At 38.2% G+C, this 19,383-nt stretch overlaps 1 protein-coding gene across 10 annotated transcripts in view; it reads left to right on the plus strand.

Annotated features, from left to right (window-relative positions):
• The window catches only part of UNC80 (unc-80 homolog, NALCN channel complex subunit), a 253,774-nt gene that overhangs the window by 216,622 nt on the left and 17,769 nt on the right, over positions 1 to 19,383 (plus strand). For all 10 annotated transcript variants that reach the window (XM_055123362.1, XM_055123368.1, XM_055123366.1 and 7 more), the window contains 8 exons: positions 7,088 to 7,288; positions 9,609 to 9,732; positions 10,680 to 10,805; positions 12,020 to 12,143; positions 13,050 to 13,256; positions 14,527 to 14,711; positions 15,324 to 15,489; positions 17,473 to 17,652. In XM_055123362.1, the coding sequence (XP_054979337.1) occupies positions 7,088 to 7,288; positions 9,609 to 9,732; positions 10,680 to 10,805; positions 12,020 to 12,143; positions 13,050 to 13,256; positions 14,527 to 14,711; positions 15,324 to 15,489; positions 17,473 to 17,652 (1,313 nt within the window). The remainder of the gene's footprint in view (positions 1 to 7,087; positions 7,289 to 9,608; positions 9,733 to 10,679; positions 10,806 to 12,019; positions 12,144 to 13,049; positions 13,257 to 14,526; positions 14,712 to 15,323; positions 15,490 to 17,472; positions 17,653 to 19,383) is intronic.

Below are 19,383 nucleotides of genomic sequence, written 5' to 3' on the forward strand. Positions count from 1 at the left end.
TCAGGGGTTAATCCTGGATCTCCACTCATAAATTATTCCTAGAGATGGTCAAAACATGAAACGCCAACGATTGAACGCAGGTTGGCCATGTGTAAGACAACTGCCCTACCTGCTGTATTATTGTTCTGACCCCTATTTTTAACAATATTAACCCAAGAAATTAATATGATTTTAACATATGCATTATACTCTTGAACTATTTACTTAGCTTCAATAAAAATCGGTGCCATAAATAAAATGAGACATTAATTTCTTAAACTATGAATGAAGATGATGAGCAGATGAGATGTCTCCTCATTTCTTATTTTTCAGTAAGTATTTGGCTATCTAAGGTCTTTTATGATTCCACACAGACTTTAAAATTGAGTGTTCTAAGTTCTAGAAGAATGTTGTCTGAATTTAGATAGGGATTGAATTGAATCTTTATAGTAGTTTCAGTAGGATGGTTATTTTGACAATATTGATTCTTCTAATCCATGGGATGTTTTTCTATTCCCTAAGGTCTTCTTCAATGTCTTAAGTGTTTTAAAGCAACTATGGTATAGGTCTCTCACCTTTATTCTTAGACTGATTCTTAGGTAGTTGATATTTTTGGACACTATTTTAAATGGGATAGACGCTTTGATATCTTTCTCCTCTGATTCATTTTTTGTATATAGGAATGCAATCCATTTTTTTTTATTGACCTTGAAGTCACGTACTTTGCAGTATTGGTTTATTGTTCCTAGAAGCTTTTGTGTGAACTTTTTAGGGTCTTCAATGTGTATCATCATGCCATCTGCACATAGAGATAATTTGACTTTTTTCAAATTTGAATCCCCTTGATTATGTTTTCTTGCCTAATTGCTGTTGCTAGAACTTCTAATATAATGTTAAATAAGAGTGGAGTTAGTATCCATCCTTGCCTTGTGCCTGATCTGAGCAGGAATGCTTTCAGTTTTCCACCACTAAGAATAATATTAGCCACTCATTTTTAATAGATGCTTTTACTATCTTGAGAAAGGTTCATTCCACCACTATTTTGTTGAGTTTTTTTATTGTGAGAGGATATTAATCTTGTCAAAATATTTTTCTGCATCTATTGATGTGATAATTTCCTTATACTGCTGCGGTGTATTATGCTAACTGGTTGTACATATTGAACCATCCTTGCATCCCTAGGATGAATCCCACTTGGTCATGGTGCATGAATTTTTTTTTTGATGCACTGTTGGATTTGGTTGGCTAGGTATTTGTTCAAAATTTTTGCATAACTGTTCATCAAAAAAGATTGATCTGGTATTTTCTTTTTGTTTTCATAGTAGCTCTGTTAGCTTTGGGTATCAGTATACTATCAGCTTCAGGAATCTGCTCATATCTTCTAGATTCTCCAGCTTAACAGAGTAGTGCTGTTCGTAACAAGTTCTCCCAGGTATTGGATTTCTAGTGCTTCTGTAGTAATTTCTCTTGTTTTTGTTTCTAATCCAATTTATTTCAGCATTTTCTCTTTTTTCCTTCATATCACAGCTTTTTTACCTAGTCATCTGTTGATATTGTTTCTCTCTCTGTACTATTATGAATAATGTTACTACAAACAGAGAGATTTAAATATTTTTTTGAATTATTCTTTTAAAGTTATTCAGGTAAATAAGTATTATTTTGCATCTTAAGGAACTAGAAAAAGAAGGAATAATACAACCAAAAGCCAATGGAAGAAATGAAATAAGAAAAATTAGAGCAAAAATAAATAAAAACATAAAAGAAAATGTAAAGATTAATAAAAGCATTAACAGATTCCTTAAAAATATAAACAAAATTGACAGACCTAGGTAATCCACTAAGAAAGCAAAGAAGGAAAACTGACAAATAGATACATAAAATTACAACAAATGCTACAGAAATACAAAGAAAGATATGAGACTACTATGAATATTTATATCCAAGGAAATTTGACAATTAAAATAAGTAATTCTTGAGTCTCTTGCCCCCTCACCTGGCTGTCTTCACCGGGGCCCCTAGGAGGGGGTAGGTTGAATTTCCCTCCCGACCCCGAGCAGAGCCCCCACAGCCGAAGACCTCCGGAACTCTTTCACAGCCATGCTCAAGGCCCCTCTCTACATGTTCAGACAAACCTCACGCATGAAAGAACTGGCAGAGGAACCCAAGGCTAAGATCTCCAAGCCTGCTCAGATCGAGACTGGACCTCTTCCGCCCAGATCCCCCATTTTCCAGTAGCTAAGCGGTCACACCCAGAAACTGGCCCAGGCACCATGTAATCTCATCAACAGCCAACATCCAGAGACTATAAAACCAAGCTCCCAGAAGCGGAAGCGACATCTTATAGCCTAGTTTTCCTTCTTGGAGAACCTGGCAAGCTACCAAGAGTTTCCTGCTCACATGGGAGAGCCTCGCAAACTCCATGTGGCATATTCATATGCCCAAACCAGTAACACTGATGAGTCTCATTCCCCTGACCCTGAAAGAGTCTCCAATGTGGCACCGTTGGGAAGGACAAGTAAAGAGAGGCTTCTAAAATCTCAGGGCTATGACAAATGGAAACATTACTGAGACTGCTCGAGAAAATCTATGATCAATGGGATGATGATGATGATGATGATGATGATGATGAACTAAATCGTTGGAACCATACAACCTTCCACGACTGACATAGAAAGATAGAGATAGCTTGAATAGACCAGCATCAAATACAAAAATAAAAATAACAATCAAAAGATCTCTTTAAGAATAGAAACCCTGGATCATATGGATTCAATAATTGAAGCTTGAGGGCTGGAGCAATAGTACAGTGGGTAGGGCGGTAGGGCATTTGCCTTGCACGCGGCCAACCCGGGTTCGATCCCTGGCATCCCATATGGTCCCCCAAGCACCGCCAGGAGTAATTCCTGAGTGCAAAGCCAGAAGTAACCCTTAAGCATCACTGGGTGTGACCCAAAAAGCAAATAATAATAATAATAATAATAATAATAATAATAATAATAGAAGCTTGAAAAGATTTAATATCCTTCTTATTATACTTTTCCAAAAAAAATCAGAGGGTATATGCTCCCAAACATATTTTACAATATCAAACACCTCCTTTTTAACCCACCCTGACATAGGTTTCCCAGGCACTACCAGGTCTCCAAGAACAACATCAATGCCCATTGAATATTGGACATTGATAACCTCAATGTTCATTTGCTTTGCTTTTCTTTGCTCATTGCACAGCCCTATTCAACCATAAGTCTCCAGCCAGATCCATGTCCCTGTGGAATACCCAAGCATATGGATAGATGGAGAAACTTATGCATACTCATGACTCAAGACAGTAAGCCTAAAAAGAACAGCTACCGCAGAGCTATGAAAGGTATCAAAAAAAAATCTTCAAAGCAACAGTTCTAAAGGTGCACTCTAAAATGAAGAGATCAATGAAAAGAACAGCAACAAAGACATAAAATTATGTCTTTGTATGGCATAAAATTTGAGAAGAGTTCAAAAAGATATCATGGTGGTAAAAAATGTAGAAACTCAACTAATATGTAAAGGTGCTCAATAGCAGAACTGGAGAAACTAAAAAATCAAATCAGTGAGTTTAAAGATAAAGTAGCAGAAACTGTCCAAAAAGACTAGCAATACGAAAGAAATGAAGATAATATAAGGGCACTATGGGAAAACATTGTTAATAACATTTGCATTATAGCAATTCTAGAAGAGAAAGAAAAAAAGGTAGAAATTTAGATCTGTTAAAAATACACTTTTTTGGGGGGGCTGGAGTGATAGCACAGCGGGTAGGGCGTTTGCCTTGCACGCGGCCAACCCGGGTTCGAATCCCAGCATCCCATATGGTCCCCTGAGCACCGCCAGGGGTAATTCCTGAGTGCAGAGCCAGGAGTAACCCCTGTGCATCGCCAGGTGTGACCCAAAAAGCAAAAAAAAAAAAAAAATACACTTTTTTGGGGTTGAGATTTTTGTATTTATTTAATACATAATTTATTAATAGCATTTTTCCTATTTCATTATTGAATGTAGTTATAGTAGATTTAATTCACATTATTATTTTCCTCAATTCTGTATTTGGTTCAAATAAAGTCAGTTTTTACTGGTTTTCCTTATTTTCTTTTTAAAAAAGTGATTTTATTTTCTTTTGAGAATAGGTCATGTTGTACTGTTTTGTTGAATGACTTTGGATTGTATCCCAGATATTTTACTTATTCTACTGCATCCTTGGATTCTGTTTCTTTCCTCCAGAAAAGGTGCTTTTTGTTCCTTTATTTCAGATTGTAAGCCAGTTGGACTCACACTGTTAAGTCTGTCTCTTGGATAGCAGGTCGAATTTCTGCTTATTTCTTTTATCGCTCATTTACTCTGTGCATGTCTGATTCAGAGATCAGCAAAATAGGCATAATTTATAAACAAAAGTTGTTATAAACTTTCTGCTTCCCTTGTTTCCTGGCTTTCTAATTGCTGAAGTACTAACTTAAATGTTCAGTTGTTCTACTTGTCTTAAATCCTTCTGATTTTTGAAGGCCAGAAAGATATCCAACTTTCTGTCAAGTTTTAGCCACTCAGTGTGCTGAAACGTGTGTTTCTGTCGTGCCAAAAACTATGGCACGTCCACTCTGGACCTCTTCTCTAAAGTCTTAACATCCTTCCAAAATATGCCTCATTTCTGTACACTCCAATGATTTCATATAATTATGGTTTTAGTTGCCTTTTTGTTTATATTTTGTACATATTCTATAGATTTTTGAACGAATACTAAAGCAAAAAGAACTTATTTCACCATAAAAGTGGTGCTCAATTAAAGCATCAATTCCTTATACTAATATATAAGAACTATCTAAGAACTATCAGAATCAGACTCCTCTCTGCCTTTCATATAATACTGTACTAATTTCCCAATTGCGTCTAACTCACTGACACTGGCCTTCTATAAACATTCCAAACTAGCTCCTCTTTAGGATCAATTTGCTTGTTTTTCTTATTCTGCCTAATATTCCCTATCCTAATTTCTTTCATATCCATTCAATTAACATTTTATACATCCCAGAACATTTTAAAAATTATCTAGCTTTCTGAACTCAATCCTGGGGATTCTTGTTCATTAGCTCTTAGGGCCTGAGACATATTTTTATTTTTCATTTTGAAATACATCTGTTAAAAAGGACTCAATCTGTGGTCCACATGTGGATAAAGTGGGGTATAGTCTTTTTTAACTTAAAGAGTCTATGAACTAAGATTATCCTCAGGGCTTTACCAAGGCAAATTTGCTTTTTGAAAAAATAGAAAGTGTTTTTCTGATGTGATTTTTCCTTAAAACTCCTCTCCTTAGTAACAGTCCTCAAAAAGTTCAGTATATAGCCCTTTCCTAAAGATGCCATGCACATGTGCTAAGAAATATTCACCTCTTTATTCTCTTCTTCCATCATTGCCCTACCCTGTATTCTACTTCCTATGGTACTTTGGAAGCCTTGCTAGATAGATGCTGGCTCAAGCCAAAGATTCAAATCATGGGTGCTAGGGGTTTAATTGCTCCACTTAAGAAATTATTTTCAAAAATGATCTCTCCCATATGTGTGATAAAAAAGAACATAATAAGGAGCCAAGAAATAGTCAAAGTCATTGAAATTCAAAATTGTGTCTATAGAACTGATCTTACAAAGGGTGAGGAGTTGGGAGGGCTCTTTAGGACACTAGTGGTGAAGAGCAGGTTCTCTGGTGATGGGTGTGGTTTTGGAATATTGTATATATGAAGAATATAATCAAAAGTATAGTAAATCTGAATATTATTTAAATGGCTTTAAATTTTTTTAAAAGGAATTTCCAGTACCATAATTTAGACCATGGGCACTAAGGCCACTATGATAGAAATTTTGAGCATGTATTTTACAGTATAACTTTTTCTGGAAAACAATCATGCTGCTATCATAACACATAGACACAAAGGTATATGTTGTCTCCTAATATCCTCTACGCATACTGCTCTTTCTGCTTTTAGTGAAGATATTTAATGGTAGAGCATTGTAAGTTTTTGAAATGCCTCTGTATCTTAAAAAATACATTTTTATGTATACATTTTTATGTATTTTTTAAGATTGTATAAAATATACTTATTTGTATTATTTGGAAATTGGTAGTACATGTCTTATTCTAAAGATCATTTAATTAGCCAATTATTACATTTACCATTTTCCCAATTAGACTTGTTGGTTCAGCTCCCTTAAGTTCTTGTACTTCACTGTCACTGTCACTGTCATCCAGTTGCTCATTGATTTGCGGGCACCAGTAACATCTCCTTTGTGACACTTGTTACTGTTTTTGGCATATTGAATATGACACAGGTAGCTTGCCAGGCTCTGCCGTGTGGGTGGGATACTCTCGGTAGCTTGCCGGGCTCTTCGAGAAGGGCCGAGGAATCAAACCCGGGTCAGCTGTGTGCATAGCAAGCGCCCTACTGCTGTGCTATCGCTCCAGCCCAAGTTCTTGTACTTAGAACATAGAAACTTAAAACCTGTGTCTGGTGACTGAAAACCTGGGATAAACTTGGAGGAAGCACTCTCCTTCTGGCGGCCCTTGCTGGGGAAGTTGAAAGCAGAGGCACTGAAAGGCAAAGCCACCCAGACAGTACAACTACATTCATTCTATAAGCAGTGTTAGCAGAGACAGGAAGATCCACATGTAAGGAGAGAGAGAGAGAGAGAGAGAGAGAGAGAGAGAGAGAGAGAGAGAGAGAGAGAGAGAGAGGGAAGGAGGGAAGGAGGGAGGGACAAGGGAGGGAAGAAGGGAGGGAGGGAGGAGGAATCTTTGTGGGAGAGAAATGGAAATAAGTTTGAAAAACTTCTGCATGCACCATTCCTCATAGTAACATCTAGCTATGTTTGGCATGCCCTTAAACTCTGCATTTTAGTTTCCTCATTAGATGCATAACTTCTAGCACAGTCCATGAATCTCATTTAATATCCCTATGCAGGTGTCATTGTGTTTGGCTGGACTAAGGAGAATAAAGAGTGGAGGGCCTGGGGAAGAATGTTCTTAGCATGAGTCTGGGTAAAAAATTTCCCTTGATGGCACTCTCAGCTTATTTTTTTTTTCTAAAATCTATTTTTAGGTTGGCAGAAATAGCACACTCCCTCTTGAAGCTTGCGCCATATGACACCCAGACGATGGAGAGCCGAGGGCTCCGGCGCTACATCATGGAGATGCTCCCCATTACCGACTGGACAGCTGAAGCAGTGAGGCCAGCCCTTATCCTCATTTTAAAGAGGCTGGACAGAATGTTCAACAAGATTCATAAGATGCCTACTTTGAGGTGAGGAAGTCTCCAAGTCAGTTGCTGATATTGTAAGCCTCCAGATTAGGGGGTCTTTATATTTTAAGATGGATCAGTTCTGGAGTTGAATGAATAGATAGATATAGATATAGATATAGATATAGATATAGATATAGATATAGATATAGATATATACACACACATATATGTGTAATGAGGGCTACAGTTTAAAGAGGTGCTTTTAAAAATATATTTTGGGAGACTAGCGGTGTATCTCAATAGTAAAACATATAATTAGCATTGTGAGACTCTAGATTTGATTCCTCACACATACATACAAATATATATGTATATATGCGATGATCTTTTAAAGTCTATTTACTTATTAACTATTGTCATCCTTAATTGATACAAGTAAGAAATGCTGAGTGAACTTTATCTTCTTTTGATATAAATCAGAATATTCCTTATATATAAAACAACTGAGAGGCATATTTTTTAAAAAAATACATGACAAAAATACTGTATTCAATGTAGTAGTTTGAGTAATAATAGCAAACATCCATAAACCAGCAAATAATAAAAAATAATCAGCCAAGATGCAGCAAAAAAATAAAAACACCAAGATTTATATTAAGAAATACGTCATTTTCAATTAGGCTGGTTCTGAGTATTATTACCCACTTGAGCTCCACTCTATGAGCCTAGATATGCATTGGAAACCTTCCTAAGGACAGTGGCTTCTCAATTAATCTAGCTGGAGACTTAAGACATGTTTGGAAGTCAGTGAGTGCAGAGCCAGGAGTAACCCCTGTGCACTGCCAGGTGTGACCCAAAAAGCAATAAAGAAATAAAGAAATAAAAATTAAAAAAACAATAAACTCACTAACTTAGAAATTCCAAATTGTGCTAGTGAGAGCATTCTATCCCCTTTAATAAATCAAACTCTACAGCCAACCCCTAAGTCAATGCAAATCCTCAAGAACTTTTATAGCTTTATCAATTTGTCACACTTTTTCCAAAGCTTGGTCTGTGCTCTTCTCATTAACACAGACATTAGGGCTTACTAGAATTATATATATGTATGTATATATATATATATATACACACACACATATAAAATTATATAAGAAGAGGATTATGTTCTAATAATTGATGGCCTTTACATTATCTCAGGATTATCTGTTTATGTAGTATAGAACTGCTTTTCATTAATGTGCCCCACAAAAATGAATATTTGCAATATTGCAGAAGACCAAAACCCTTTAAATATTTCAAAAATGTACCAAACTTAATTCTTTTATTAAATAACTGTATCTAAAGATTTTAAATATTTCAATAGGTTGATTCATTTGCCTCAACACATTATAAAAACATCACAATTCATAAAATAGATCAGTAGATTTCTGGATCAGTGTATAGACTTGTTCAGTGCTAGACAGTTTCTTGAGATGATGCCGTGAATTTGGGATGTCTGAATTTCTTCAGCTGGCCAGAATTCACATGAGAAGTGTTGACTGAACATGACTGTGGCAATTGTGCTTCAAGAACCTCAGTCTATGCTCATTTATAAACATCTCCATTTTCCATTGCAAGTATTTCATTTTGGTAGAATATATAAGGTTAAAAATCATACCAGAATATTTAGGAAAAGTGTTATCAGTTGTACCCAATATATTTATTAATGGGCCATGGGTATGACTCTTTGGGATCTGATAGAAACTAGATAAATTTTTATTACAGAAGAGTCCATGTTCATAGTTGCTTGTTTATATACCACCATTTATACCACTAGAGAACATAGCACAAAATATCTTTTGTTAGGAATCCAGGAAAGAACATTTTTTAAGTAAACCTTTTCTTCTAATGTGATCTTGCAGAGAGAAATTAAGCCATGCCACTCCAATCTGTGGTAGTCAGTGGAAAAGCTAATGAGATAGGCTAGAGTCTGATAAATAGATTTCAACAGTGCATCCTGGAATCAGATAAGTTCTATTGGGATCAGATAACCCCTCTGCTAGGTTTCTTAAAATGGTAGTCTTATCTCATCCCTCCTGATGAAACCAGGGAACTTGAAATGCAACCCATTCATCATCTCTGTTTTTTTCTTCAATAGATTTTGTCTCATTAGTCCAGTGGGGCAGGAGTTTCTCTGCTACGTTTTCAGTATCTTCTTTCCTTCCCAGTGTGCTCTGTACTTTTGGAACAACATGGGTAAACTTCATCCCGTGTAAAGCGTTTTGTTGTCTCGAATATCCACCCTGACTTAAATGGTGTCAGAATCACTGTCTCATTCACTTGTTTCAGACTGTCTCCAGAAGGGAGCCAAGCTGCTAATGGCTCCTATATTGTATTCCAGGCGACAGGTTGAGTGGGAGCCTGCCAGCAATTTGATTGAAGGGGTTTGTTTGACACTTCAGAGGCAGCCAATCATATCCTTCCTGCCTCACCTTAGGTCACTGATCAATGTCTGTGTCAATCTGGTGAGTAGCCAAGTGGCGATCTTCTGAAACTTTGCAAAAGTTAACTCTGCTATTGATTTCTCTGAATTGAAGATTTACAGGTCAACCACTTTGTGCCCCTCTCTGCCCACAAAAACAGACGGCTCAGGTGACACTGAACAAAGGGAGGTACATTTCAAGGTGGTGCGTGGGGAGATACAGGGGCCCATCCCTTCACTGAGGGGCTTTTCGTGTGCTGCTTCCCACGCACTACTTTGACAATTCACCTCTTTAAGTTGCGTTGAGAGTTGAGGGCTGCCAGTTGGAGAGTGGGGTGGCGGAGACAGTACAATTGGCTCGAAGTTGAGGCTGGGATGAGGAAGCTTAAAACACAAAGAGAATGATTTTTCTTCTTTTTTTTTAAGTGCAAAATGACACAATGAGTCGGCCAGTCTAGGATTTGTGTGAAGAAAAATATATATCACTTAAGTAATATCTAGAGTCTGGTCCTGACAAGGTTTTGTACAATGTGAAACCATAATAGAGCATTTCATTAAACAGGATCTGCTGCTTAACCAATTGAGCAATAGATCTGTAGCTGGAATGCCTAGTGCAAATAGAGCTGTTGCCATCATCATTGTTCTCAGTATTTGCTCCATCCAAGAGTGTTGACTGCATTCCTCTGAATCCTCAAGTAAGTATGTTCAGTCTCCTGATTAGAATAGTTTTTGGCTCATCTCTCATTATTTACATAGTTAGCTATAAGCAGCATTCTACAAAACCTTGGCTGAATCCAGTGTAATGTTTGATCTGACTCCAGACATTACATGCCTTCTGAAGAAGGCAATAAGAAGAGATTGAAAAATAACATGCCCAACCTTCAAATTATTACTCTTGCCATCATCATTATTATTAAATGAGACTCCCTTACTATGGTTGCATGAAATTGCAATAGTCAAGGCTGGTCATGTGCTCTGTTTGTATTTCAGGTGATGGGAGTGGTAGGACCTTCCAGTGTTGCTGATGGATTACCCCTTCTTCATCTCAGCCCTTATCTCTCACCACCTCTGCCCTTCAGCACAGCTGTTGTCCGGCTTGTAGCATTGCAGATACAGGTGTGACTGCCTTACCTGTTTGTCACGCTCATTAAGTTGCTGGTGGAGGCACCAGATCATGGTGTTCTCTTTATTTTCTGCAAAGGCTGGGCAAAATCTGTGAAACAAAAGTGTTGATATCTCCAAACTTGTTGTACAGGTTTGGAGCTTCAGTCCTGAGCTTGGCCCTAAGTTGTGCTTCTGTAATTCTTCTTGAGATCTCAAAAATAGCAGAGTCATTTAGTCTTGCCACAAACTTAAGTATTTCTCCAGTCATTTAAAATGTGTGCAAATCCATAGGTAAATAATGGTTCACTGATAATCAGCTCACAATTGCTGGTAAAAAGGCAATCATGTTCAAAGTTTGGTTTTAACATATTTTCACAAAGAATTACAATACAAGATTCTTTGAAATATTATTGTTTTATAATATCTTAATTTTCTTTAATAGTTGTGAGCTGAATATTTTGGGTAACTTTTTTAAAGTTCTCCCTGTTGTTTTGCTTCTTAAAATTAAAATGATCATTCTCAAGGCAAAATGTATGAAATGCCTATTCTTCTGTCTATTTCTGTGTACCACCAGATTTTGGACAGTGATAAACCATGAGAAAGCTCTGTGATTAATGGCCAAGTATGTAATTGATGTAAATACATGACAGACTCATCCATTATCTAACAACCAAGCTTGATGGTCCATTCTCCAGGAAGTGGGTAGATGACAGAAAAATGATTAAGAACGGCTATGGGTACAAAAGGAACATAATGACATCTCTAAAGTGCCATATTTTAATAATCTGTGAGAAAAGATCATTTATTTCTGTCTATATTGCTTATTACTTTCTGGTTTGGAGAGGCCTTATGCTGGGATCAAAGGACTTTTTAAAAACTTCCCAAATGGAGCAGGTAGAAATTTTTCATTTTATTCCTTTTCTTTTGTCTCTTGTATATTTATTGGTGGAGATGCGGCTATTTGTGTATCAGATCATGAGTATTATCCTGTGTCACTTAATATTCAAGATCTTGCTGTCTTTTAGGTATATAGCTCTCAATTATGTCAAGCAAATGGTGAAGTATCAGTTCTGAGTGACTCTCGTATGTTGCACAGATGACAACTGAAATCAGAGTTTGCAGGAGCAGCCAGCAGGGAGCCACCGTCTCCATCATACTCTAATAAAACAAACATTGCCAATGGGTCTGGGGTCAATTAATCTTTTCTTTCTATTATTACTGTACAGGCCTTAAAAGAAGATTTTCCTTTAAGCCATGTGATCTCCCCATTCACCAATCAAGAGCGAAGGGAGGGGATGCTTTTAAATCTACTCATCCCATTTGTGCTCACAGTAGGATCTGGAAGCAAAGGTCTGATTAATTTAACTAAAGGGAATTTATTATGATTGTCATATTTTCTGAAATGTCAGGCTATTATTTCTGTTTTTCTTTTCCCATAAAGTCCATCACTAAAATTTATCTGAATGACTTAAGCAAAGTTACCTTAGGAAATAGTGTTGGTTTTTCATTTCAGATTAGCAACCTGAATCAAGTGTGTTTTTTTTCTACACTTTTAGATAATCTATTCTATTTAAATCACTTCAGTACAGAAAAATTAAGAAACATGTTATTTTCATTAATTAAATAATACTAATTGAAGGACAGTTTGATGAGACTTGACAGGTGAATGGATAGTTTAAACCCACTGTCACTGGGTTTAATATAAATCCTGACATTAAATACCAACACATTTTTTTTTTTGCTTTTTGGGTCAGACCCGGTGATGCACAGGGGTTATTCTTGGCTCGTGCACTCAGGAATTACTCCTGGTGGTGCTCAGGGGACCATATGGAATGCTGGGAATCGAACCCGGGTTGGCCACGTGCAAGGCAAATGCCCTACCCACTGTGCTATTGCTCCAATCCCCAAATACCAACACATTTTTATTCTTTTTCCTTTGTGGGGGTGCACTTTTAGGAAAATTTTTACCTCAAACATAAAGAGAGTACATTATGAGTATTTGAACAGACAAAAAGAAAGGAGATTGAAATGGTAAGATTTGACTAAAAGCAAGAAGCTTTGGGTGTGAGCTATGCAGAAAGCACACAGTTCCAGGAACACTTTCTGTCCAGAGAAGCTGTGCTTGGTGGGACCACCACATATCCAGGGTGGTCTAGTTTGGAATTGGAAAGAGAGCTGAATTTTTCTGTATGCAAAGTGGAAAGTCTACCCTGTGACTCTTCCTTCCGCTTCTCTCTTCAAAACTCTGCCCCTCAGATAGTCCCTGGCTGGAGCAACCTGAGGTGCAGCTGTTGCTGCAGACAGTCATTAATGTGCTCCTGCCACCCCGGATCATCAGCACATCCAGGAGTAAGAATTTCATGTTGGAGAGTTCTCCTGCCCACTGCTCCACCCCCGGGGACGCAGGGAAAGATCTGCGGAGGGAAGGGCTAGCAGAGTCCACCAGCCAAGCAGCCTATCTGGGTGGGTATTTTCCCTGCCTTTCCCCCTTCTCTCCACATATGCACCTGTGCATGGGTGTACATATATGCACATATATATGCAGAATTATTTAGTTGTGTTATATTTCAATGTAAAAAAAATTTTTAAAGGATTTTCTTAATCTTTTAGGTATTTTTAAAGACTTTGACCTAGAAATTATGCAAAGAAGGTTTTGAGCAAGGAAAAAGCACTAGCCTTACAAATGAATTTACTGGTCTTGTGCAGTAAACGGATGCCAAAAAATGAAGTGCATTTCATTCAGAGCTGTGATGAAAATGTCTGGTTATGTGGTAGGGCACCTGTGGCATCTGCATCCCTGCTGCAGTTCAAAATTGCTCATGAGATTATCATTGGTAGCTATCATCAGACCGAGACTCAGCCCAACATACAGAGTGTGCACTGAACAGCTTACAAGGCCTATGTAAGGCAAATGGTGACCATGGTATTATGCAGACCACAATTTATGCAGCAAGATATGTTGGCCTATCAAGATTATATGACCTCTACTTGTTGTTTTTTTTCACTTACATTGTCATTTCTCTTTTTTTTATTTCCTCACAAATTTATTACCAATTAAGCACAAAACAGTAGTGCGTGCGTGTGCATATGTGCATACACACACACAGAGTCTAATTTGTCTAATAGACCTGATATGCAACAATGAAGAGCAGAGTGCAAGGTGTTTTTTATTTGGTTGGTTATTTTTTATCTGTAAACATATACTCAAACACATTTGCTGACAACCTGTGGTAAACAGCCTAGGGTGGGTTTGGGAAGGGAGCTAGGAAGAGGAAGAACTTAATGCTCTCTATTTTGTGCATTTCTGCCAGGTTTGATTTTACTTTCAATAGCAATATGGTACTCTCACACTTAAAGAAAAACATTTAAAATACCCATGTTTTAGCCTAGGATGTAGGTGATAAAACTGATATTACCATACAACACTATGAAAAAAATATTGTAGAAATTAAAATGAGCCCAAATCTTCCCCATATTTTTAACACATTTCCCTTTCAAGTCTGTGAAATCCTGTTTCCATGACTATTTTTCCAAATAGTTCTTATAAGCATTTAGCAAAGGTGTATTGTCCTGATATCAGGACATATCACTCAGAATCATTGGAAAGATGGAAAAAAGGTGAGAATATTAGCCAGCATCTCCAGGCTTCTGGACGGGTGGTTGGGCAGCTGGGCGTGTGTGGGTCTCTGAGACATGACATGCAGGCTCACTTTTCTCTTTTCCCACTGTGAAGCACTGAAGGTGATTCTCGTCTGCTTTGAGAGGCAGCTGGGAAGCCAGTGGTACTGGCTGAGCCTCCAGGTGAAGGAGATGGCGCTGAGGAAGGTGGGAGGCCTGGCCCTGTGGGACTTCCTGGACTTCATCGTGCGGACCCGAATACCCATATTTGTGCTCTTACGCCCTTTCATCCAGTGCAAGGTGGGGTGTGAGCTTCTCCTCCAGGAAATGGTAGATGCCAGGATTGTGCACATGCAGCAAGAATGCTGGCGGGATGCCCTTGAGCTAGTTAATATGAACTGTTACTGACATCCTTGGTGACCAAAAAAAAAAAAAAGCCTAAACCAATAACCCAGAAGTTACCATTTTGTGTTAGAAGGACCTTGACCATAAGAGCTTTAGTCACCTATCAACCTTTGCCATCTCCTGCTTACTACTGTCCCATGCCTCCCCCTACCCCAAATAAAGATTCACCCAGAGGGATGCTATAGAGAAGGTTCTCATGGCTTCAGCGGCATGTGTGAGTTATTATTTTGAAGACACAGTTAAAAGAACAGTTCAAATGGTTGTTCGTGTGTTGAGATTCATTTATTCTTCCCTTGCTTTAATTTCATGGAACAGTGATTCAAAGCAATGTATTGATGAATGCTCTTCCTGCATTAGGTGATGTCCTAAGATGTCATCATTGCTTTATTTGGTAGATTAGTTTCTTTGTATGTTCCCACAACTGACAATGAGTTTGCTATACTTTACAGATAGGTTCATTTCACAGCAGGACAAATCGACGACCTGTGAATCATGCTTTCCTTTCAGCTTCTGGCGCAACCAGCAGAGAATCATGAAGAACTCTCTGCCCGGCAGCACATCGCAGACCAGCTGGAGCGACGCTTCATCCCTCGCCCTCTCTGTAAGAGCTCCCTCATTGCTGAGTTCAACAGTGAGCTAAAAATTCTGAAAGAGGCTGTTCACAGCGGATCAGGTGAGGATGGGTGAGGTGCTCAGAATTATATTTTCTTTCACTACTGGAACTCACAGCTTACAAAGAATGCCTCTGACCTAGTCGATCCTTCTTTTGAAACTGTGTTTGATAAATTAGTCACATTAGTACATTGGTAGATTTCACCATGTGACGAATAACAACACAAAACAATGGTCACCAGGTATCCTAAGAATGTCATTATATCTTCTTTCTAAACAGTTTTTCGCTCTTTCATTTTTTATTTTTTCCTTTTTGTTTTATTTTGGCTTTTTGGGTCATATATTGCTATGCTCAAAGATTATTTCTGGTACTGTGCTCAGGATCAAATTTGGGTAGGCCAAATGCAAGGCAAGAGCTTTACCTGCTATACTCTCTCTGCAGCCCAAAAATGTTCATTCTGTAATTAAGTTCTCTCTCAAATATGTACCTAAGGAGAAATGTCTATAATTCTTATTTCATTTTCTTTAAAAAAAAAACCAAAAAAAAAAAAACAAGAACAAGGGTTGGAACTATAGTACAGCAGGTATGGCGTTTGCCTTGCATGCAGCCAACCCTTGTTTGATCCCCAGCATCCCATATAGTTCCCTGAGCACCGCCAGGAGTAATTCCTAAGTGCAGAGCCAGAAGTAACCCCTGTGCATCGCCAGGTGTGACCCAAAAAAGCAAATATAAAAAAAATTAAAATAAAATAATAAAACCAAAAACAAGACCAGGAGGTGAGGCACAGAATTTAGAGTCTAGTTCCATTTGCAGCAGTGTGTAGTCCCTTGAACACATAGCTGGCTGTGGGAACTTAAGGCGGAAGGAAGGAAAGAAAGGAAAAAGAAAGGAAGTGAAGCAGAAAGGAAGGGAGGAAGAGAGAGGGGAAAGGAAACTCATTAGCATGAAAAAGTTTGAAGTGAAGATGCTTAAAACCTGTTCTAGCTGACTGATTATAAAGTCTATCTTTTCACAAATTGGCTAGAGGGTTGGATTAGAGCTTGTAGGCTAGGATTTTTGTTTCTTCTGCATTATTCAAAATATTTTCTTTTGCAATACGTTGTTTATACTATTTCAGCTGAGGAAAGAAATTGGTAAGAAATGTCAATAAATCATTACCTGCCATTAGAGGGCAGTCATTACCCATAAGTAGACAATAATTGTATCTATATGTGGTAGTAGGAAGCGGGGTTCAGACTTCCTACAACTTTTATTATTTGCAAAGTTGTATTGAAGACAAAACAAGACAAATATAATCTTGATGAAATCTGTACAATGTCAAATATTGTGCTTTGTAATAAAATAATATGACATCATATTTATAAGTGTAATTTCCAGAAAAGAAAAATGAGAGCATGCTTCAATTATGTTATTTGATTTTCACTGTGAGTTTCCTATTAGATAGAATTGTTATTTCTATATGCTTGTGTCAGGTGAAATATATTTCTCAATAAAATATATGAAGGTGGATGGCACAGTTGCAGTGGATATTAGTTTTTTATTCTAACCACCAGCCTTGGAAAACGAAATCAAATAGCAATAAAGGAGAAGGGATGTCTAAACAGTTTAGATTCCTCAAGATGTTATGTTCCTACAAGGAAACTATTTCATTCTGTATCAGCAGCAGCCAATTCTTTCTTATTCTTTAAACTTTCTCATTTTTGTTTTCCTTTGACTAAAAGATCATTTATGGGGCCGATGAAATAGTACTGTAGGTAGGGCACGTGCCTTCCACCCTCCTGACACAAGTTTGATCCCCAGCATTTCGTATGGTTCCCTAAGCTCACCAAGAGTGCTTCCTGAGTGCAGAGCCAGAAGTTACCCCTGAGCACTGCCTGGTGTGGCCCCAAAACAAAGGAGACAAAGCAAAGAAAAGATCATTTATCAGAGACGCACTATGTAACTCTTTTCTAGAAAGTACAAGGGGTCAGGAAGGCATTCATAGCAAATGTTTGTTCTTTCGAGATCCTTACCATGGCTCCCTTCTCGCCTCTCGACCTGCAGCCTATCAGGGGAAGACGTCCATCAGTACCGTGGGTACCTCCACTTCTGCTTACCGCCTGAGTCTGGCCACCATGTCCCGCTCCAATACGGGCACCGGCACTGTCTGGGAACAGGACAGTGAACCCTCCCAGCAAGCTTCACAGGACACCCTGAGCCGGACCGATGAGGAAGATGAGGAAAGTAGGTCATCCTGCAAAATCAGGGTTAGGGGAATGGTGGGGTCAGAGGATATCACTTTGTTCTTCGGAAGAAATTCTGACCTGATTTCTTTTTTCTATCACTTCTGATCTACTGGTCTTTTGTGGGGTAGAGTGGAAGCACACTCACGGTGCTCAGAGTTTACTCCTGGTGCTGTACTCAGGAATCACTCCTGGCAGTACAGGGAATTGAACTTGGGTTGGCCATGTGCAAGGCAAATGCCTTAACTCCTGTACTGTATTACTGGCCCATCCCTTGTCATTTTTACAGGAATGATTCACAATGAAGTTGTGATTGATTTTATGCTTCCTTTAAATTCTATAAATTCCTTTATATCCTTAGTCATTTGAAAGGAATTCGAGCAAAATTTATATCTTTAGTGACCTCTAAATATTCTTGTTCATATATTTAACTCCTCCTCTGCCCCAGAGCTCTCACTTAAATTGCAATTAAGGGACAAAAGGAAATTATATTCATACTTTCCCTTTTCCTAAAATTTTTTTTTTTTGCTTTTTTGGGTCATACCCAGCGATACACAGGCGTTACTCCTGGCTCTGCACTCAGGAATTACTCCTGGCAGTGCTCAGGGGACCATATGGGATGCTAGGAATCAAACCCAGGTCGGCGGCGTGCAAGGCAAACGCCCTACCCGCTGTGCTATTGCTCCAGTCCCCCTTCCCCTGACATCTTGCTGAGTTCATCAGCACCTGGATGACCCTATAGAGCAAGGAAAAGTGAGCAATGCTGCTTCTGGAACCACAAATGTCTTTGTGTCAGCTAACCAGCTCTAATGGAACCAGCAAATGATTTTAAGGAATCACAACTGAAATTTGAGTTTAAAGTTTCTAATCACTATGGAGCCAAGGAGCCTATATCACTCATACTTGAGACTTGATAATTGGAAATTAGGAGAAATACAGTGAGGAATAGTTTTATACATATGGCTTATTGGTAGGCATTCAATAGTGAAAGTTAAATGTTTTTGCTAAACACTTCTCATCTAATGTTTTTTTTTTAATTGCTTACTTTCTAACTGTGTTTTTAAAATGCTCTGTTATCAAATATATAGCAAGTTGTGCTGTCTGTGCCTTAAGAATGAAAACAAAATCAAATTCCTTATTCAGCAGGAAACGGTAGCTCAGTAGAGTAAGTGTAAAACTTAATGTTCATATAAATTTGAATGTAATAATCTCCATTTCTATGACAAAAATAAGATTACATGGTTAAAGTTTAATTAAAATTAGAATGTTTTAAAATTTATAGTTCAGGGGCTGGAGTGATAGCACAGTGGGTAACACGTTTGCCTTGCATGCGACCTACCTGGGTTCAATTCCCAGCATCCCATATGGTCCCCTGAGCACCGCCAGGGGTGATTCCTGAGTGCAGAGCCAGGAGTGACCCCTGTGCACTGCCAGGTGTGACCCAAAAAGCATAAAAATAAAATAAAAAATAAAAAAATTTAGGGGCTGGAGCAATAGCACAGCGGTTAGGGCGTTTGCCTTGTACGCGGCCGACCCGGGTTCGAATCCCAGCATCCCATATGGTCCCCTGAGCACGGCCAGGGGAAATTCCTGAGTGCAGAGCCAGGAGTAACCCCTGTGCATCGCTAGGTGTGACCCAAAAAGCAAAAAAAATAAATAAATAAAAATAAATAAAAAAAATAAAAAAATTTATAGTTCAGCTTCTCCAAAATTGTACTTCAGGTATCCCCTA

The sequence above is a fragment of the Sorex araneus genome, chromosome X (assembly GCF_027595985.1).
Source record: "Sorex araneus isolate mSorAra2 chromosome X, mSorAra2.pri, whole genome shotgun sequence".
Classification (NCBI taxonomy): Eukaryota; Metazoa; Chordata; class Mammalia; order Eulipotyphla; family Soricidae; genus Sorex; species Sorex araneus.